Source organism: Corvus kubaryi, unplaced genomic scaffold (assembly GCF_017639235.1).
Source record: "Corvus kubaryi isolate FWS band 111438036 unplaced genomic scaffold, C.kubaryi_AGA036_p1.0 137, whole genome shotgun sequence".
Lineage (NCBI taxonomy): Eukaryota > Metazoa > Chordata > Aves > Passeriformes > Corvidae > Corvus > Corvus kubaryi.
The window spans coordinates 5,653,335-5,676,601 of record NW_024580671.1 but is presented as its reverse complement, the minus strand read 5'-3'; the positions used below and the strand labels follow the sequence as shown (position 1 = coordinate 5,676,601).

General features: G+C 37.5%; 1 protein-coding gene across 9 annotated transcripts in view; it reads left to right on the top strand.

The window, feature by feature from the left end:
• Positions 1-23,267, top strand: part of NAV3 (neuron navigator 3) — a 524,494-nt gene that overhangs the window by 373,940 nt on the left and 127,287 nt on the right. For 6 of the 9 annotated variants that reach the window (XM_042017696.1, XM_042017698.1, XM_042017697.1 and 3 more), the window contains 3 exons: positions 8,520-8,588; positions 11,296-11,435; positions 18,923-19,961. In XM_042017696.1, coding sequence (XP_041873630.1) covers positions 8,520-8,588; positions 11,296-11,435; positions 18,923-19,961 — 1,248 coding nt within the window. Of the gene's footprint in view, positions 1-8,519; positions 8,589-11,295; positions 11,436-12,416; positions 12,520-18,922; positions 19,962-23,267 lie in introns of those variants that run through there. The other 3 variants (XM_042017693.1, XM_042017695.1, XM_042017699.1) reach the window with 3 other exon arrangements.

The following is a 23,267-nucleotide window of genomic DNA, read 5'->3' as shown; positions in this document are numbered from 1 at the left end:
ACTTCGAAATCTGAAGTTGGCACTTCACTCTTTCCTTATGACTTTTTTGCAGCTCTGAGATTTATTTTAAAAAATACAGTGCTGGTGGCCTTATTTATATCTGTCAGTACAGATAGATGACAACAATGGCTACATTATATTTTTATGCTCTGCTTTGCTAGTGGATTCCATTATCAGAGCAATACATCTGTGGTGATGATCTTTCAACCACCCAGATACTAAGAGAAAACACATGTGGATGAAAGAAGTTCTGTCTCATTTACAGATTAGACAGTAACTGGTTTCAGTAAGCTGTCAGAAAAATTCCCCTAGACAGACAAACTATTTTATCACGTACAGGAATGATGAGCACAGCTTGAGGTCCAGATGTATTTTGTTAAATTTGTTATATTAAAAGTGCACCCTGGTTTTTGTGGGCATATAAACAAAGTTAGGTAGCTGATTTCTATAGGGAGTTGCATATATAACTACTGCAAGGAAGAGGGTTTCGTGTTGCCTGCTGCTCAGAAGTACTAGGGAAGAAATTAAGCATATTGGACACAGAGCTTGTGCTGTGTGAAATACAGTAATGAAAATGTAGTTGTTATGGTTATGAATTGAAATAGATCCATGTCAGAATAGTAGCAATCTGCATAGCAATCTTGATTACATCACTCTGTTTAGAAAAAGGCCGTCATTTAAATATTCTCAAGGTTTAAAATATGGTTGCAGCAGTCGACATCAAGTGCATGGCACTGACATAGGCTAGAAACTGGAAGGTGTACACAGTTGTGTGTCTTCCTTGGTTAACAGATAGGAAAGTGATGGAACAAGTCCCTTTGCTGTCCTTAGCTCTTGCCATTGCTAGTCGCTTGGTTTTGGTGAAGGGAAATGGGTAGGTAGTTCCTGCTTTTTCCACTACAGAATCATTATCAAATCACTGAAGAGAAGAAAAATTAGGAAAATATTTGTTTCTTCTTTCTGTTCTCTGTTTACTATTAAGGGTCTAAGCAAACAAAGCACTATTCATCTAATCTATGTATTTTTATGTGTCTGGGAGATAATGCAGAATGAGTTGCTTAATGTGATTGTTCCAGGATCTGCAGGAAGCTGACCTTCAAATGGCCCTTAGATATTTAGTTTTATTTTAACCTTTTATTTTACCTTGCACGTCAGCTTTGTCCCCATTTTGTTCTACTCCCCAAAGATACAATCATTATAGTCCTCAAGGTTCCCAATGATAGGAACATCAGAAACAAAGTTTTCGTCATATTTGTCCTGAAGTTAAAGTAAATAAAGAATTTAGTATGTCTCAGTGGCAAATGACTAACCTGCCTAATAACCTTCACACAGAAAAGACAGAACAAAGCAGTAGTAAGAATGTATTTCTCATATACTTCTTCCCTGTAACCCATCCTCTCTAAGAAGATATCTAACATTTCTTAAGCTTCAAATAATGGGAGAAAGGGTGTTTCAAGGTGACATTCAGGTTAATTAAAATTTTAAAAAATTAAATTATAAAGTATTTTTAGTCTCTCAATAGGATTTCAGATTTTTTTAAACTGTTCATCTCCCATTTGACCATTTCACTACCAATCCTTCATAAACTGCTTGTATGTTTTACCTTCTTACATGCTTCTGTGGGCTGGATCCTTGAAACTTGTCCTTTGCTGATTGGTATCTCCCCTTGTTTGTTACACACCATTTTATCTCCTTGCAAAGTATCTGCTGTATGTCTGAACATTTTCTTTAGGAACCTGTGACATGTAGTTACACTGATTTCTTCTGTTTATGAATTACCTCTGCTCAAGAACGATATTTTTCCCTGCCTCCTCTTTTGTTTGCAGTTCAAAATGCAACTGTCATCTTTTCACATTATCTGTTCTTGCAGTTTTCCAAAGAGTGTTTTAAATCGGTTTAATGGTAATTTTCATTTTGTACATTTCAAATATTCTCATAGTCTGGCCTGTGTCACCCTTGCCACTCTTTACTTTTATATGTCAGTTTTGATGCACTTTGGCCATAATTTTCACTGTTGCTAATCCAGATCATGTAGAATTTAATGGGTAGTGTTCCATTCATCCTTGTAGCACTTAAATACAATCTTTTATATATTCCCTTTTGAAGGAATAGAAGATTTATAATGAAGTTATTTTCCCTTAAGACATTCTTTGCTGTTCTACCCTCACTCTCTACTGAGATTCATTAGTTCTTCTCATTCTCTGAAAATGAAATCTGATGCAAATGTCCATACATTTATTACTTTCCCAGACCTGTCACCTATTTAATTCTGATGTCTTGTGAACATTGGAGATTGCCTATAATTATTTGTATATGGCAAATAAAATTCCAACATGTGTAAAATGCAAGGGTAGCTATATTAAATTAGTGCAATCTTCTTTTTTTTCTTTTTTTTTGTTGTTGTTGTTGTTGTATGAGTCCATTTTTACCTATTAGGAAGTAAAATGTTCCTTTTTGTTCCTATATATTCTTTAATAAATTCCTTTATACCAATGTGTGGCCCAGTCTTTTCCTTGCATTCTTAGATTTATTTAAGTCATAGTTTTATATTTGTACTGCTACTTTCTTTGCTTCTGTCAGTCCTTTTTATCAACTGTTATCTCTTACTATTTTCACAGACTGTGCAACAAATTTGATAGTCTACATATTGTGGTTTTGCAGGTGTCAGTTAATGAAATAACGTTACAGTTAGAAGCTGTGGAGGCAATTACTTTTTCTCTTCATTTACCAAAAAAACTCCAAAATCAAAATATGTATAAATTCTAAAGAAGCATAGCCAGTGCTGTTTGGCAATCATTGTCTGTGGAAAATAGATTAAAATAGAAGTGAAAAAAAAAAAGATTTTTTTATATTTAAAATTCACGAGGCTTACAGGAATTTATTTGTGTTTTGAAAATACTTAAGGGAAAATAGCTGAAATACTGGTAGAATCTTTTGTATTTTCTTTATATTACAAAGCTCTTTACCATTTTAAAGTCAATGGGGAGACCAAACAAAATGCTTACAAATGTATTTTACTACTGTCAATAGAAACAGTTAACCATATGATAATTTTTTGACTGACACAGGTTTATATCCCAGCCATACATTAGGATGTGTTATGAATGTGGATTTTCTGGAAATCTATGCAAAGATTCAAGAGATAATTAGCATAGATTTGAAGAAGTAAGAGCATCAGCATTTCTGTCACCTGCATTTCCATTCCCTCTAGGAAAAAACTTTATTACAGTTTTATTGTATCAAACTGAAGCTGAATGGTGGCATATGATTCTGTGCAGATACTCTGATATAATTTTGTTCAAGTATAAGATCATAAATGGTATGGAGATAAGGTCATAAAAGGGTACAGTCAGTCCCTAAGGGCCTAATCCTAGTTCTGGCAGCACGCTGTTATCCACTTGTCCAATTTGTTCAGAGAAAAAAAGTAAGGTTTAAAAGACAGCATTTTAGGTGTGCTACAGGTTAGACTAAGCACAGTAGCTAAGTAGCACAGTGTCCTAAACTGCAACACACGGTTATTGCTAGCCATCCATTTTGTTTCTTTAATGTTGTGATTCCTGTACTCCTTCATTAAATTCCACAAAATACCTATACTACAATACGGGGACCAAAGCAGGAAAGCTATGGTCACTGTGGCAGACGATTCATTCTTATTACAAGTCTCTGTATTCTGCAAGAACATAAATATTGATGCAAAACTGGGTTATCTACATTTTGCTTTATGAGTTGTGAACAATAGGAAAACATTGAAAACATAGTTTTACTTGTACCTCCAAGCATGAATCATTTGGAGACAGACTTCTTGAATAAGATGCCAGAAGTTCAAAGAGCGGAAAGGAGAAATGTCCTACTAATTTAGAACAGATGACAGGGTATGAGCTAGGACTGCCTGAGCCATAGACATTTCCTCTTGTGAATGAAAAAATGAATGTGTGTTCATGTGTCAGATATACACAGATAAAATACCTCTATCTATAAAGTACACATTCATATATAACATTTATATAAATGTTAAATGTTAACTTATTTACAAATTAATAAATACGTATAGATATAGATAAATGTAGATATATAGATGCATATATGTAGATATAGCCATATATTAATTCACCAAGACTGGGCTAACAAGGGAAAAGAAATGTCTGAAAAATATTGTTTGTACAGAAATTCAATTTTTTGGTTTCTTCCTCAGTGTTCCTTGCCTATATATTTGGGGAATCAGGGATCTTCTACCTGCCCAAACTGTTTTATATGGTGATAAGCCTGGAAACTTTTGTTTCCTGTGGCATCTTTCCAGGCACACTTGGAATTTGGACAGGTAGACCTTAGAATATTATCTCTTGTGCTTTTCAACCGGTAGGATGATGAGCTTCCAAGTAGCTTATTAAAAAAAATAAAATACAATAAAAAAGAAAAAAATGGTGCACAGTGCAACTGAGACCTTTTGGGGAAAATTTTACATTGAAAAAGCATTCTTTTTAAACTAGTCTTTTTTCAGAGAATCATTCTAATATAAAAGTCTTGAACAGCTCTGGAGTGCATTCACACTAGAGATTAAATGTACTTTATAAGATCAACAGCATATTAAAATTCAAGTATGCTAGTAAGGAAGAAAGAGTTTGATTGTATACTACAAACCCCTTTGCCTTTTTCTAATTTTAACATAGTGCATAGCTGGCATTTTAGAACCACCATGTGACTCTTAACATTATAGGAAAATGACAGTGTGATGTAACATGAACCTTTTGATCCTTTGGAAGACTTAATAAAAAGTAGATGATATTCAGGGTGTCACTGCATGGGTTACTTTTTGAAGAAGGAGGTTAAAATATTTTTAGCTTGATTCATGTTCTGTTCAGGTTTATCAAAGCTTCATCCTTCAGCTTTATGTGTTAACCCACTTTCAAGGACCTGCTTTTTTTCTGACATACTGTATGGCAACAAGACAGACTTTCTGGTAGTTTAATCCATTGTCAAACAATCTGTTGCCTTCCTTCTTCGTAGAATCATAGAATGATTTAGGTTGGAAAAGACCTGTAAGTTCATGAAGTCCAATTGCTAGGACCCAGTGCCACCAAGTCCACTACTAAAACCTGTCCCTAAGTGCCACATAAAGTCATTTTGTATTGTAGCTTATATTGATTTCCTAGTTTCCTCAACACCTTGTAGGACCATTTTGTAACTGTGTCCTCCCTGCAAATGAATGACCTCTATCAGTTCCCCATCCTGATGGAACATGGTGGATGCATGCCATGTGGCACTGTGCAGAGTCCTGGTTCCTGCAACCAGTCAGCACAATACAGACGTTCATACAGGTGTTCTCCATCAGCACCTCGGGGTCAGCAACATCACTGTCCTTTCTTCTCAATGCTACCTCAGCTACCTCTGTGCTAGATTGCCTTTCTGGACAGTCTAAGGATGTTTATTCCATTTTCTCACAGCAAAAGAAATTTCCCAGTTGTCACCATTTCATATGTGCTGTGTTGACTAGTGTTTCCCTGGTTTGTAAGACAAAATATTGATGACTTCCACCTGGAAGACAGAGTTCAGATTATTTCTAGGGATTTGGTATCAGATGTCTATATGCCATTTTACCTGTTTTGGACAGGATTTATTTCACTTCTGCTGTGTGTTATTTGGAAGAGGAGAGCTAAGCATGATGCGTGGTCCTCTGTACATGGTGTAGATGATTGCCGATATGAGTATCCTGACAGTGGAAAGGGTTCTGGTAGCAGACTGCTGAGAACCAGAGGCTTTCAAAATCCCCTTTTCCAGCCCTCTGACAAGTAAAACCTTCCTCATCCTGAATGCTGTAGCATTAAAATGATACTGTCTGATCTGTTCAAATCCATTTACTGCTTTATTGAAGACACGTACGTACAATATCATGGTGTGGATTTGTAAGCATTAAAAATAACTGTTTTAAGCGAAACGGGTTTATTTTTCCTGACTGACAGATACTACCCATAGACAATTATCTGGCAGGACAGAGGGCAGTAGGTAAATATTTGTTTATACATTTAGAAGAACGGCTAGACTAAAGTCTAGTCTGCAACAGTGTTGCAGTTCACATCTGGAAAAGTGAGGCCAGCAACTGGGAAATGCATCCATGCAAAGCTTTCATGGGCCCAGGACATCCAGAGTTAATTGAGAAGGAAAACCTAAAGTCATTAGGAACTTGATGCATCTGCTTTAAATTATCTTTTTGCCTTTCTTTTGTCACATTACTTTGGAAAATAAATTTATTCAGTCACAGTGGAAATCATGCTTTACAAATCGTGTATTACTGACATTGATACTTTCATCAATGCCTTTCAAGCCTGTCTGGAAAGTTTGAAAGCAGTCTATAGGCTGATGTTTCATGAATTTGCTGGTGGGTGGAGTCTCAACTAACAGGCAAAGAAGGAAAGCATTCTAGCAAGCATTATCAGATAGGTATTTATGTATTTATTGCTATTTAAAGTCTGTGGGCTAGCTTATCAACACTGAGATTAAGGGTTCTGATCTTTCCATTTACTCTGGAATGTGTTGTTTGAGGTAGAAATGCTGTGATACACTAAGGCTCTGCATCCTATTCACTCTGCTTTCCCATCTTATTTTCTGTGTTGATTGTACTGTGTATCATTCCACCTTTTACAGCATAAATGCACTAAGGTTTTATCTGACATGCAATTTTTCTCACAAATGTCTTATTTTAGTCAACTCAGATAACCAGCTATTCATTTGTAGATTCCTTCATTTTAAGTATGTTGGAAAAAGAAGATGAGAGAAAGATCTCATCTCAAAAGATGGACTATTATGCCAGGCACAAATGTAGCAAATTCAGTAAAACAACCTATGTCACATTTGCATTGTAAGTCCAGACATTATTAAGACATATAGCTGCAAGTGAAATATAATACAATGCACTAAAAACTAGATAGATAAAAATACATAAAGTGAAATTATTATAATTTTTTTTTATATTATTGTAAGTAATTATAATATCCACAGAAGCTATGGTCATATAAAAAAGTAATTTGTCAGCATTACTCTGAAGATATATGTCAGAGAATTGAATGCTGCTTTTACATATTGAATGATTCCTTTTTGCCCATTAAAGACTGAAGTACTCTCCTTCTTTTTATATTCATCATGTGCAAATGTGCCATTTTTAATTGGCAGGAACAGAGGCAGCTCTGAACCCTTTGTTGGGGTTTAATTTGTTAAAGTAGCAATAATCCCACATCCCATTCCAGTCTCACGTTGTCCCTTGGCTTATGCTTTCTTCTTGCCCCTTTTCAGCACTGCAGTGCTAAGAAAGGGAAGACTTTTCTTACCTGACAGCTTCTCCCATCTGGTTTACACTCATGCTGGCTGCTTCAGTGGACTGGCAGAAATTGCTTAACACCATTCTGGTAGACTCAACACCAGCAGGTGCTTTGAATATGTGGTGCCAGTCTGTAAAGCTGGGACTAGAGCCCTGTGGTTTCTGCTGCTACTCAGAAGAATTTCTGGAAGATTCAGAACTTTGAGAAACAAAAGAAATCTGTGACTATCAGAGTTTCTGCTTACTCAGTTGTCCATGACTTCCTTAATAATTCAAGGAGTTTGATGTTGTGATTGCACCTGGCTTAGGCACCTGTCTACAGCTTTAGACTGTGTGGATCCCAAAGGATGTACCTGTTTATGGAAACTGAAATTACCTATCAGAAAGCTGTACCTTGGCCATATATTTTACATATCCCCTATGCAAATGTCTAAAAGATTAGAGGAAATAATTTGCTGTCTAGTAATGCCAGGTTGCTGGGTGTTAAAAGGAACACACAGTTTTTAGCCCTATAGTATAGCATGTCTTCTGTTGCAGAAATGCTACGTGGATGCCTTAATAGACAAAGGTGCATTTTCCTGTGGAATTTCACAGTGAGTTTAAGCACATGCCAGGGCTTTCTTAATGCAGCCTCTTGATACATTGCCTGGGTCACCACATATGTGACCTGTGCTGTAACAGTAAAAAAATTTGTGACAGGGTGCTTCTTCCATATAGCTCTACTGTCAGGAGAGTCACCTTGCTTTAACAGGAATTTTTCTGAATCCACGTTGAATTTGGTATAGCAGATCTGTTCCTAACAGCCCTACTGTGAATACAGTCAGGTTGCTGGGGAGACCAGTAGGTGTGTATTTGTGCTTAGTGCTTTTCATGGGGGAAAAAAAAAGGGCACAATGTTTTAAAGTAAATTCTGTGTGAATTGAGCTATACTTCAGGAATTCAGTGGAAATTTGCTCGCTTTTTCTATTCATAAGATAATTTCTAGCAAATGAGACATTTTATAACAGTATCCATTGTTTCATAATCTGTTCATTGCATCTCTCATAAAAATATGCATGTTTACATTGTTTCATATTGTTGCCAGTTAATTTGTGTTTTCTATCCATGTTCGATTTGCATTCATTAACTCATAGTTTGCTGGTATGTGTATTCTTTCTATACATATTCAAAGAAATTCTTTAATTCAATTTCTCTGTTTCTTCTCATACAGTCTCACAGCCAGATATGCAACTCAGTCTAATCACAGTGGAATTGCAACCAGTCAAAAAAAGGCTTCTAGGTCAGTTAAATATCTCTAATTTATTGCTTGTTAGTGATACTCAAGCAAGTATATGCCCATTGATATTTTATCCTTTGGACTTAAGCAGACACTAAACAATGTGTAAATTTTTTATGTGTGCAAGCTTTGCGATGGTGAGCTTTGCCACAGAAAAGCCTTGTATTAATTGGCTTTTGGCCAGTTGGCTGATTTGTACCATATATTAGCAATATTTCTGGTTGTTATGTATCCTGCATCTTTGTATTCTGCATGTAAAATATTGGATGTGAAGGATTAGTTGGTGATTTTAGTGCTCTGTTCTTTCTGGCTCAATTCCTGACTTTAGTCATGAGTGAAAAGAAGTTTGGGAGTCCACCTCAGTTCCCACTAGATGTTTTGCAAATATAACAAACCAACCTGAAAGTTTGAGTTCACAGAGTTGAGTTAATGCAGAAGCAAAATAGAGCAGAAAAAAAGAATGACTTCCAAGACTTCTGCTCCATCAAGAGTAGCCTGCACACAGTCCCCATGAATGAGAGGCTTTGTTTTCGCAGTGAATTTGACAGAGCTGTGTGTAGGAGCTGACTTGTTTCAGATTTTGTCAGTATTTTTAGTCTGTCATTTCCATGAGCACTAAAATCTACAAGCCAGATTGTAGAAAAAAGAAGCTGAGGTCTAAAGCTTACTCTTTTTTCTAGCTTTCTTTTTTTTTTTTTTTTTTTGGGGTGTGGGGGGGAATAATCAACATGTTCATTAATTATACCTTTGCTGTACAGTTCATTGGTGAGACCAATGAACTCTAAATTGCATCATCTACAATAAAGATTGCGTTTCGCAGTACGGAACACTAACACGATGCGAGTTGCTGGTGATAGCTTGAAAGGAGCTACACCATGGTCCGGTTGCTTCGCACCTGCATTTATAGGTCTTTGTTTTCCTTATTGTTGATGCTCCTGTCTTGTCCACATTCAACATGTCAAGGTTAACAGTCTTATTGTCTAATACTTTAAATCTGTGGCAGTGTTTCCGAAGCCTGTTCAGAGGTATGTGACTTGTCCCTTATTTGTTATACTCTTCTTTGCATTTCCTTAGCTGCTTAACATGATTCTGCAAGAGCAATTTAAAACCTGAATTCAATTAAAAAAGTCAGCAAATGAAGTAAACTGGAAAGTGTGTAGAGAAAATGACCTCATGCATAATGTGCTCATTGTGGCAAGTTCTTGAATTCTGGCATGCAGAATATATGCAGAACTATTTTGTATTTTAACAGAACAGATGAGTTTCTAGTGTTGCACATGCCTTTTCATTGTTTTTGTCATTACCTCTGACAAATGATCTCAGGGCTCTTACTGCCTGTCAAATTAGGGTAATGAGAAGGAGAAAATGGATTTTTAAGTTTGTTTGAGTGCATTCTTCAGGGAACAGAAGATCACTCGAATTCATGGGTCACGGTAAAGGTTAGCATGCGTACAGCTGCAGAGCAGAGACAGTCTGCTCTGGGCTCGGCGCAGAGACTAGCAGCGCAGGCTGGCGGCCAGAATGAGACATAAAAATAATTAGTGGATTAGTTCTCTGAGGTTTAAACTGGTAAAGAAAGAGAATATGGATCTGTTTACATATGTTTGCAAATGAAAATAAAATTATTTGAACATTTCTGTTATGCCAGTATATTAAACAAACAAAAAAAACTTTGGAAGAAATCAACTGTTTTTTACTTCTTTGTAATGTGATTTTGTTCCTTCCTTCTGATGCTGCTCTTTCATAATAAAGTGAAACTAACAGAATTTGATAACTCTGGTATAATTTGCACTGCCATTATTCAAATCATTCCAATAAGCAAGAAACAGAATAGAGATGCTCTTCTCCTATGGCCAAAGTCTATGACTGATTTGAACAGTTAATTTTGTCTAAGAAATAACAGAACTGGAAAGGATTGGGGGTGCCCACAAAGGTGCTTCGGAAAGTTTGAAGTAGGCATGTAATTAAGGTATTTTACAGCATAAAAGAGATTTAAAAAGATGCAGGCTTACACATGCCAGAAACAAGAATCTACATTTTTTTCCTTAGCATAGCCACACAGTAAGGTTCAGATGGTGGCAGCAGATACTAAGAAATGCGCTGTATAGTCTACATTATGTACTTCCATCTGAAAGGTATAAATGCATCTGTATCATCTAGATAAAAATAAGTATTTTCAATATTTTCCATTTAAAATAGTAAGGTGGAAGTATTTTAGGCAATAGCCTTCTGAAAAATAACTGAAGAAGATAACTAAAAAGACAGCTTTTATGCTAAACACAGCTGTGAAACATTTATTAGAGATACAAAATATTTCTCAACTATGTATTGCTGTGCTTTCTAATCGATCTTTTTAATACTTGCTCTTCAAAAGTGACAGATTTTAATAAAGATTGATATTGCACTTTAATATTTGTTAGGGTGAATCTGTTTTAGCAATGTTAACGGCAAATGCAAAGCATCTTCTTATATGTCTTGTGACTCTAGAAAGTATCTTTTTCCCTTTTGTGTGCGTAAAGATAAGCTTTTATTTTCATTTGTGGAGTCTAACTAATTTGAATCTTCCTGCTTGTTGTTGCTTACGATTCATTGGGTTTAATTGGTCTAAAACTCTGATCTGATATTTGCATACTGTCTCCACTATATGTTTCATTTCATAAAATGAACTGATTTCTCACTGATTTCTCACTAAATTTTTTCACCATTCCAGGCTTCCAGGACCCTCAAGGGTGCCAGCTGCAGGCAGCAGTACCAAGGTCCAGGGAGCTTCCAATTTAAATCGGAGAAGTCAGAGCTTTAACAGCATTGACAAAAACAAGCCTCCACAATATGCAAATGGAAATGAAAAAGGTAAGGGATTAAGGTTACTAAGTTTACTCTTCATAACACACAAGAAGGGTAAAAAAAACATCCACAAGGGCCAAAGAAGTGAATATAGTATTTAGACTTGGTAATGAAGACCTATGGAAATTGGGGTCTGAATTAGGACTTGTGGTTCAGTTGGGATTTAAGTTCAGATGTGAACACTTTCAAGATGTCATAATTATATTGTATTCATCTTTGATGGAAGTATCACAGGGTGACTTTTACAAAGTAAAAGTTAATCCATATCGGATGCCTATAATCTTATTCCAAATTCAAATCTACTCTTACCCAAAGGAACACTGCCATCATTTTCAGGGGACTTTGCATCTTAGCCTCTAATGGAGAAGAATCATAATATTATATTTGCACCAGAATGTTACATGTATCTATTCTTTCAGAATCTTACCTAGTGTGTGTATAATACTGAACAAAGTATTGAAAATTAAGTCAAGTGAAATGAAATTTTGCAGGGATTTGGAGCAGCCATTGCGACAATGAACTGAGTACCCTGGGTCCTTTTGTTTCTCTCACCCTGACTCTCTTTTTCCGGAAAATGTGCCTCTTCAGGCTTTATCTCAAAAAGAATAATGCAAAAATGCAGCTTTCTGAGTTGTGTAACTAATCTATCCCCTTCCTCCCCTTCTTTCTCCCTTTGTGTAATGAACAGCATTTTATTCATATCTCTGGGTTAGAATCCAGTTGAAAATGATACTATATACATAGTACCCGGTTGCATCCTTGGGGTCTGTGGGAGGAACAAGTATGCAGTGAATGTTCTTCATCCAAGCAACAGGCAGCTATCCAGATTTTTTTTACAAAATTCTGATGAACACGCTTTGCCCCTAGCTGTATCTGAAGATATAAAACCATCCTTTCAATAGTTATTTCTTTATTTTTACTATCAGGATTGAATGTTTCACATAGTTCTATAGTGGGTTTTATTTTACCAAGGACTTGTTTGTGTCAAGACATCCAGGCTAAAACTAGAAAGAGATCAGAGTGAAAACTGAGCACACACTGTATAGTTCACAAATACAATAGTGAAGTAGATGTGGCTGCTTGAGTGAAGGTATGTACAGCAGTTTAGGTTTTAGAATTGCTTCATAATGTTGACATGTTTGTTACTGAAATATGTGAGAATGAAATGATTCAAGGTGAGACGTGCTTGTAGATACTGATATTCTTAGCTCATTACTTGGAAACTGTCTTTTGACTGCTAAGGTTTGCATTGCGTTGTACATTTATGTGACTTTTTGCATGATGTATTTCTTTCCTTCCCCATTTCTTTACAGCAGAGAATGAGAACCTTGATGAGGTTTTTAGTGAAGTCATCACTTGCAAGAGGATAAGGGGGTGGCTTTTTTTGTAAAGTCAATTAATTTTACAGAAAATATAAGATGTAATGTTGCATATCTACAGACTACTGTATTTGAGATGTTTCCATCTGTTATTTTTTTTTCCTATCAAAACAGCAGAATGCATGAAAAAACATTAATTTGCATGATAATCAAAGATAAATACAAGTTTGTTTTAGGGTATAAAGCAGAAAATTAGAGAAAATTACTTTTGTAAGTGCAAGGATAGCAAAGTGATAATCTTTCATAATATCCTAAAAGAACACAAGAGCCTGTGTTTGAGTACACTGTGCTGCTACTTTGCCTAAAGAGAAAATCAACTGTACCTTGCTATATTTTAAATTTAGTCATTATAGTGACTAATTTTTGAATATTAAAATGAGATTTCCAGGTACTTTTTTGATATTTTTAAAAGTATTTTAGGATGTTCTGTAACCTGAGATTTTTGAAGAATTTGTTTAGAAACAAACTTCAACCCTTACTATAGCAATAATATAAACCCCCTCTTTTTAAAAAATAGTGTCATCATACAGTAACAAACTGATTTTTCCTTCCAGTGCAGCACAAGTAATAGACCTTATATGTCAATTTTTGCTTCTGATGCAGATGCTTGGAGCAAGATAACTTTAACAGCATTTTTTTTAATAGATGCACAGTCCATATGCCCTAATTTCTGAGACAAAAAAATTACTTGTGCTAGGTAAATAGCTGTTAGATGTTGGGACCTCCAAACCTCTTCAAGGTCAGACCACTGTTGTTACATTTTTCTCTGTTGTACACCTTCTTGTATGTGCTATAAGGAGACCTCAGAAAACATATACAGTATAAGATTTTTTTTTAAATCCAGTTATAGGTAGTACTTGTAATCCATTCCTGCATAACACGGTCACTCAGTCACAGTGGGGAATGGATATGTAGTCACAGAGTTAAAGGAGACCTGAAGGTCATCCCAAAGAAGATGTGAAATCAGTCTCTTATTTAGTATTCCATTATTTAGTCTTTCTTTGATATGATCTCCTTTGAACGTTGCTTAGGGAGTAGTTCAACACAGTCAGAAACCTGGCTCCCCTGAGCAAATGCAGGTTTGCTCTTTGCAAAGCAGAGCCCAGTTTCCACCGACTGACGCGGTCCATTGTGTGACACAGGTGTATAGTGACAATTGTGTATAGCTCTGGTTAAGTCAGAAACACAGAATGCACCAAAACATTAAACAAGCCATTAGCTGAAACTTGTTTGTGGAGCTTTAGTGAAATTGTTTTTTATTTTTGCTGGACTTTGCAGCTTACTGCTTGATTTCAAAGAACATGCCTGCTTTTCAGACGTCAGATTTATCTGCCTCTGAGTTAATAACATAAAGATAGAAATAAAACTAGGAAAATTAAACTATTTAAATGAAGTTATTATTCAGATTGCTATTAGGTGGTGGAAAAGCAGCACATTTTGAGTACAGCAAAGATATAATGTTCTAATTCATGCCACATTTTTAAAACAAATCTTTAGCCCTTAGATCTGAGGAACAGTGTATTTGAACACTGGTAAAGGTCTCTATGTCATGGGGTTTTATTGTCAGCTTTTCAATATAATCTAATGATGTAAAATGGTGTTTGTGTTTTCTCCAAACTCAGTTTTAACAGTATTTCGTTATTTTGCCCATACTAACTCTGAGAAACTCTGCCCTGGAACTCTATTGTGTGATGATGCAAATTGTTGCTCATCTCTGGCCAGTATGTACATCTATAATTAGTTGGTGTATGTTTCTTTTGGTGCCACTATTTTTCCAGGTGTCCTCTTGTGCTGCTAAGGGGTAGCTACATTCTCACGGAAAGCTAGAAAGGGAGAATTGAATAAGCAGAATTCTTTTAATCTCACTAGATAGACCTCCCATTCCTTCAAATATCCTTGTAGCAACCCCTTGCAACTTTTCCATTTTCTACTAACCTTTTTTATTGTGAGTGACTAAAAGTGGATGATCTGCCTGCCTAAATATTTAGATTATTATACGTAACTTTGCTGCAGTGGAGGAGCTGTTGTTACAGAGGTTGTCTTCTCCAGCAGCACAGCACACAGTAAAGGCCGCAGAAGACAAAGGAGGTTGATTATGTACTGGGCCCAAGTTCAACTCTTCACATGTCCTTTATTTGTTCAACAGCCTATGAAAAGTGGATTTGAAAATGTCCATTTGATCATCGTGGTCTTGCTGGGTTCTGGTAGGATTTCCCTTTTTGCACTGAACACCTGGGGATGTTTCTGCTGTGCTTTTACAGTGGAGGTTGAGCTCTGAAGCACTGAGTTCTCAAGCAGAATGCAAAACCGTTTTCACCAGAAGCTGACTGTGCATCTCAGGAATAAGGGGTTAAGCCTGAAATAGAAGACTGACTTCTTGTAAAATTTAGTTTACAGAAATAAGAAATCCTTGTCATAGGTTGGGTTCACTCTGTCTCAAAATCACCACAAGGTGGGGACAGGTTTCATGTAATGAACAGCTAAAGCCAAGCCCAACTGAACATGCAGAAAGCAGTTAATTGTGTGCAGCTTCAAGTAATTCATTTGTGCTGGAAGTGAGGGGGAAATAGATCTTTTAATTCCGTATTTTTAAACATACAGACAGGTTGTCAATATTTCTTGAGACCATGCAGTTCACATTCCTTGCAGAAACATTAAGGATGCCCTTTTAATTTAAGATTAATGGCAGGCTAAAGTTCTCTGTAATTTTTTGTTGCTGTTTATGGTTTGTGACATAGGGATCAAACAAATACCAGTGGGTCCGGGAACCTGTATTTTTTTGCTATATATGTAGCAGAACAAGCTGTTGATGAAACAGTAAATACTCTTCTTTTTACATTTTTCCCCTTAATGAGTTTAGTATTATACAGCTGGAAATATGGCAAGGCAGGCATTCTTCTTTTTAATCAGAACACTTCTTGGTTTTGTTTTTTTTTTTTGTTTTTTTTTTTTTTGTAGTTAAACTAATAGCCTGAAGCCATAAATATGTAACAAAACTAATAAAACAGAATGTAGTGGCATCCCACTGTTCACAGATTGTTACATGTACTCTGCATCAGCATTGCATATTCTTATGGTGAATTGTTCTTCTGCAAAATTACTGGTTTAGCTTAAGATCCCAATCCTCCTGTGTATTTAGGGCTAGCTTAATGCAAGACAAGATGTGTACAAGTGCGCATCCACTTCTGAGCTATCAGCCCTGTGGCTGATTCCTGGTATAAATTAAGTAAGCCTGAGGGCTGCAGTAATTTCCAACAGCTGTGGTTGGCCCCAGGCTTTCTTACAGCATCTGAGGCTCACTAGACAAGAGCAGGGGCCCAGCCATAATTCCTGCCTTGGTCCCAAGGGATCAGCTATGCAGCTGCCCACCAAAGGTGCTCTGTGCTGCAACCTGGAGCCTGGGGAATATTCTGTAACTTCACCTGTCACAAAAAATACTCTGAAGCAAGCCTCACCAGTGAATGTTTTCTTGCTTAGAACAGGACTCGGTAGAGCTGCTTGAAACCTTTTGTGAAGGTGGAATGAGCTCATTTACAGAATGACAGAATGGGTCAGGTTGGAAGGGACCACAGTGGGTCATCTGGTGCAACCCCCCTGCTCAAGCAGGGTCATCTCACAACACATTGAACATGGTTGCATCCAGATGGTTTTTGAATATCTCGAGTGAGGGAGACTTCATAGCCTCTCTGGGCAATCTGTTCCAGTGCTCAGTCACCCACACAGTAAAGAAGTTCTTCCACATATTTGGGTGGAACTTTGCATGCATCAGGGTCTGCCTGTTGTGTCTTGTCCAATTGCTGGCACCACTGAGGAAAGCCTGACTTGATACCCTCCTTCCAGATACTTGTATACATTGATGAGGTCCCCTCCCAGTCGTCTCTTCTGGAGGCTGAACAGGCCCAACTCTCCCAGTCTATTCTTGTAAGAAAGATGCTCCAGTCCCTTCATCAACCTTTTTTCCCCATGTAGCGCTGTGGCATTTGCATACCAGGCTGAGGAGTACACAAAAAACCCTGGGCAGATGGAATTATATAGCATCTATAAAGGTGGAGGTGATTGGCTTAATGGAACTAGTTGTTAATAGGGTTAAACAAGTAAAAATGTTACATGTTGTCATGTTACTTTTGCTCAGATTTTTTTTTTTTATATTTTTGAACTAGAACTTCTTAATGCTATCCAGAGCAGTAAATTTTGCTATGTTTGCATTCTCTTGTTAAAGGAAAACCAGGTTCCCTTTCAGTATTCTCAAAATTCTGCCTTTCTTGAATGCATTAGCAGCCTTCAGACTTCCAGATGGGTAGTTGAATCTTTACTTGAGGTTTAGGACTGAGACTGCAAAAATGGAAATGATGCATAATTTCATACTCTGTGCTGAAGGGACAAATGTCCTCAGCGTTCTAAGATCTGATTCAGACAGGGGAGCCCCAAGGTATGATATACTATGTGTGTATGCCAGGCATCAAGCACTCCTTTTGTCATTACACAAACTGTATTTGCACTGCATGTTTCATGGGCTTTTTGTAGTACAGAATTCAGTATACTATAGGCAGGCTTACATCTAAATCATTGACAGTCTCAATGCTGAATAGCAAGACAAGATAGCGCCACTAAAAGAAAATACATCAGCTGCTGAAATAGCTATGTACCACATGATTTGATTGCCATTACCACTCCATTTCTCTGGTGCTCCGGGAGTGATGGTGTTTATACACTCAGATATGTCTTGGGAATCTGAACTTCATACAGAAGATCTTAACCCTTTCATGCATTGGTTTGTTTTGCTTAATAAGGCTAGATGACGAAAATCACACCTATTTACTGGCATCGTTTGATTATTGCAGAGGGAGCCTTGTTCTCATTCATTCTGAAGATTCACTGAAGTCCTGGGTGACATAAATGTACTGAATGTGCCAGAGCCTTCTGTACCTACCTGAGTTCAGACCCAAACCAACTATCATTGCTGTACCCGTGCAGATGATATATCACTATAACTTTCAAGTACTGACACCAGTGAAATTGTTGGTAAATTTTTTTCCCACCTATGAAGGTGTACTGGGATAAGTTCCTGAAGTGAGCTGCTAAATATTGTTAACAGTACTTAAAACTAAAAAATGTATAGTCACCTGTCTTTTTTGCTTTTATGAATATTGATTTTATCCATTTAATTTCAGTATTACTCAGTCCTCCTCCTTTTCCCCAAAACCTTGGTTTTCTAGCACTAAACATCAAACCCATCTTTGTCCAGTTTTGGTTTTCTGCCGGAATTGTAGCATTCTTTTTTTCTTCTATGTCTCAGTGTTTTGTTATCAACAGGTGATTGGAAGAATTTCTTCATTACATATTAAAAGTTAAATCTTAAACTGGAAGGTTTGATTTTTATAACGAAATTGATGTAATTAAGGTGTTTCTGAGGCTTTCTTGGGCTTGTGGAAGTATTAAACCACACCATCATAATGGAGGATGTTGCGGTGGCAAAGTCCACTTTACACTCCCCACGTTGCTTTGAAAGTGGTCTCTCAGTAAACCTCTGTGCTATAAAGTTCTCCCTTTACCAAGATTCCACAGGTTACTGACTCTCTCCCCCCTCCCATCCCTTCTCCCATTGGCCCCTGTTACGTCACTCACCCTTGCCTCTGCCCCCTAGCGCTCAAACCATTCGCTTCTGATGCTGTGCCCGGCCCTGGGACCCTTAGAGAGAAAACCACACTCAGGTTTCGTTCTTGGTTCTTTGTCCCTGCTTCCTTTGAGTGTGTTGGACCCCTGTCACTACTTTGTCTCCGGTTCCTGCACAGACTGTGTGTGTGTGAGCGGCTGTTCGCCACCACCTGCGAAGGTGAGGTGGTGTGCATGCGTGGGTGCTGGCAGAGCGCTGCCTAAGCGTCTCCACGAGGGACCCTGTGGAAAAAACACGACATCGATCCACCAAAGCCCTCCTTCCACAGGAGGAAAGATAGGTGTTTTCTGTTGGCATCCTTCATGTTCTATGCACATATAAATTATGTTTATTATAGATCACATGTAAGTGTGTCTTAAATGCCAGGGGAGTAGGACATCACCTTCAAGCAGGTGATGGGAGAGTAACTATACCATTATGGTTTTTTTCTGTTTTTTAAGCAGATTCACCAAAAGGCCCTCACCCCTCTGCAGGCATGAATGGAAATGTGCAGCATCCTACCAGCACCGGGCAGCAGCCGGTCTCTGCCATACCCTCTCCAAGTGCCAGCAAGCCTTGGCGCAGCAAATCCATGAATGTCAAACACAGTGCGACCTCTACCATGCTGTCTGTGAAGCAGCCCAGTCCCGCAACCTCCCCTACTCCAACTTCAGACAGGCTCAAGCCACCCCCTTCTGAAGGCGTTAAGCCCCCTTCTTCTGGTCAAAAATCTATGCTGGAAAAATTCAAGCTGGTTAATGCTAGGACTGCTCTGAGACCTCCTTTGTCACTGAGCTCAGGACCCAGTGACAGTGGGAGAGAGGATGACAACTTTTCAGAGTGTGGTGAAATGGATGTCTTAAGTGGTGGGGTGAACGGCGGCGGCTCCACAAGTAGCAGTCCCAAAGTATCACCGAAGTTAACCCCTCCAAAAGCTGGCAGCAAAAATCTCAGCAATAAAAAGTCTTTGCTACAGCCAAAGGACAAAGAGGAAAAGAACAGGGACAAAAACAAAGTTTGCACTGAGAAAGCAGTCAAGGAAGAGAAGGATCAGGCCACTGAATCATCTACAAAGAAGAGCTCAAAAATTGCAAGCTTAATCCCAAAGGGAAGCAAGACAACAGCAGCCAAGAAAGAAAATTTAGTATCATCTTCTAGTGGGATCCCAAAACCTGGATCAAAGGTGCCAACAGCAAAACAGAGCACTTCCTCCGCATGCACAGGGAGTAAGGAGGTTGAAAAACTGAGGACTACAAAAGGAAACCAGTCCCAATCAACACCAAAATCTCAGCTTAGTGAGAAGGCTTCTCCTTCCTCTGGTCTTGCTTCTTCTGAAGGGAAAGAACCAAGTGCTGCTCTCACCCCAGGATCTTCTGCAGCTCTGTCAGCCTCGATGGCTGCAGGCAGTGGCCAGGGCACAGGAAATGGTGTAGTCCAGCTTCCTCAGCAACAGCAATACAGCCACCCCAACACTGCCACGGTAGCTCCTTTCATTTATAGGTAAGATCATGGAGGAAAATTGGGTTTGTGCTACTATTTAGGAAAGAGAGCTAAAAGGGATAAAGTAATGGTGGATCACGCTGTTATCCACCAGTTTCTGTCACAGCATCATGCCAATATTTTCCTAATATTATTTTTTAATAAATATTACTGTATGAACAATTTTGTACAAGAGCTCTGAGTCTTTACCTTGTACAAAAGCAATCCACTGCAAATATTTGCCATTTTAAATTCAGGGTGTTTTGATTAGAAATACAGATCACATGGTACATTCTTTGTGCTGCTTTTGAAAGGTCACGGCTGAGTCAGGTTTCTAGTGTGAATATTCTTGTTTGCATTCTAAGAACCTCAACATCTATTTGCTGATATTAGATAATATTTGCTTAGAACTCACCGTTCTCCTAAAAGATCATAAAATAAACTCTTGTTGTTTTCAGAATGTGTAGCAGTACTGGTGGATAGCTGAAGAAAAACCATACACAAACTTTTACAAGTATTCAAAAATATTTCAACAGTTTGTGTAGACAGAAAATGTTGGTGTTTGCAGTTCTTTTCCTGTTTAGTTTTCTACATGAGTTAGGTGTAGATCAACTTCCTGGAGGCAGTTAATTTTTACAGGCAATAGTAAGTCTTCAGATGGCCAAGGCTCTGGAAAAGAATGAACAGTTAAATGTATCAACATTTCTCTGAATTTATTTTGTTATATGATAGAGCAGTTGAGGAGAAGCTGGGAGATTTCATTGTTGTACAACTCAGAAGATAGAAAAAGTGTAGAAAGATTGACAGGGTGATTTGAATAATGTTTTCAGATGTCAGATGTCAGAGCTGTTGGAGGGCTTTAGCTACAGTTGTGGGTAAATTTAACATCTGATAAAATGACAAATACATTACTAAGCAAAACACACTGCCAGTTTTTGTTAGTGAGTAGTACTCTCGATAATCTTGGCTAAAAATTAAAGAGGTGATGAAGTAGGCTCTGAGGAAGTACATATATCGTTACACACAACTAAACATAGCTTCAAAACCAATTTGGATGACTGATAAGTTCAGGAAATCATATGGGAGGAAGAAAAGGCTCAGTATGGGTTATTCTAATATGCAGTGAAGCCTCTTGAGCTTCAATTAGATGTATCAGTGGATGCACTTAATATGCATGTGACTATCTGGAATAACCTCAGTGATACAGAGGATTTGTAGTGTGGTACACGGGACAGCCTGCATATGTGTTAGGGTGCATATATAAGGAGAGAGAAAAAGGAGCTATGCTTTGCCTTCAGATGTGTGTGCTCTTTAATGGCTATTTTACTACATATTGATGCCATTTCATTGCGTGATAGAGATGTCTTAGTGTTGTTTTAAGCTTCGTCTTGAAGCAAACTGTATTCTGAATTTTAAAGGGTGATAGAAGTATGCATCTTCCAGTAAAATTCGTTACTAATAATTGTCTCTTTGCTTCAAACAAACAGCAAAGGAGACTGCATTTGAAGTTAAATCTCACATGAAAATAAAATTCTCAGAGCCAGTGTCTGATCTCAAAAAATGCCACAAACCCAGAGTAAAGACTGACTTTGATCAGGTTGCTTCAGTATGTATCTCTCTAACTCTGTGCAGAATCTGACTCAAAAATACACAGTAACTAAATTTCTCAAAAATCTCGAGGGCTTTGTAATACCACACAGTGATTTCACAGAAAAATATAAATATAACCAAGGATAAAATATCCAAATTTTCAAAGTTGGCATATTTATTTCTATGGATATATGGTAAGTGGAAATGAGCAAGAGCTGGGGTACTGTATTTACATTTTTTGTTCTTCAACATAATTGTTTTCAAAGCAGTTACCACAATTAATACACAGAATATTCAGGTGTGCTTTGTAAGAGTTGTATATGAGCTAGTAAACAATGATTACCATTTAGACTAACAGGGTTTTTTGCCAGCTACAAGGAATATCTAGGCTCTGTGAGTTTGTACTGCAGTCCTTGTAAAAAAAGTCAACAAAATTTAGTAAAAATACAGTGTTTTTTATCCAGAGTTCCTCAGAATCTTGTAATATACTTGTGTCATCTATTTAGACTGCTAGCACAAGCATAAGTAAGCTAGTGCTTTCTCTGATTTGCTGCTGATACCTGCAGATACCACATACTTTGAAATATTTTTTTGTTAACCAAAAGGATAGATTTGAGGAAAAGGAAGATTTGTAAGGAAAAGGAAGTATTCCAAGGAGGTTTTTTTGAGATTGCCATGTATTTTCTTTAAGTAAGTAATGCAAACCTGAAAGAGTTATTAACAGCCATGTTTTCAAGAAGTGTATATTTTTATTAATGGACAGTAGATAGAAAATACTGTTTTACTGGGAGGTTCTCAAGTGGCATATTGCGCTACTCAGCTTTGCAGTCTTGGTCCTTTGCCCCATCTGATATCACGTTGTATTTTTATTCCTCTTAAACACCTGACATCAAAATTCTTATGGGATTATTACTTCTCTTCAAAGATTAACAGCAACAGTCAGAGTTGCATTTGAGATAATCTAAATGGGTATAATTTAAATTCTTCCATTCTGCCAGAAAGTGATCATTTATTTTCAAATGTGGCTGTGAATATATTATTTACAGTCCCGTATGTGTCCCCTCTGAAGTTGACCGCAGAGTCCAACTGATACATGATTGAAGTAGATGTAATTTATTTGCCAGAAAGCTTGATAAGAGAGATACAGTAGGAAGGCATAAGAGACCATATAATTGTTTAAAGTACACCAGCCACTGCTTAAAATTACACGTTCTTCTACTTAGACAGAATTGTAGGAGGATGGAAATTGTGCCATTTTCCTGAGTCCCTTAAACTTGTATTGAAATTAGCCTTAGAATTTAGCTGTGTTCCTAGTAGTGCTTAAATTTCAAATGGAGAAGAGTAACCCAGAAGTTTAGTACCTAGTAGGCTACAGTGAAAATGGGAGGAGAAAGGTACATTGATGAAAACAAAACAAGAAATCCTTCTGAATTTCAGGAGAACATTGGGTTATAACTGGATGCATGTACTGCACTTCAGCTTTATTTTACTGACTCCTCCAGTAACCAGTGTGAGAGCTTAGTAGGTCTCTTTTCCATGGCTCAAATATAGAATCTGAAGCTCTCAAATCCCAGGGGCTGTAGTGCTCAGGAATTGCTTACTGCCTTAAATGCTGAAAGTATAGAAATTGCTGCAGAGAATTAGCTGACCACTCATCGTCCTGAGCTGCACTTCTATGTTCTGCATTGCTTAAATTTCCATTTTCCATCTGAATTTTAGTTTGATGATAACAACATC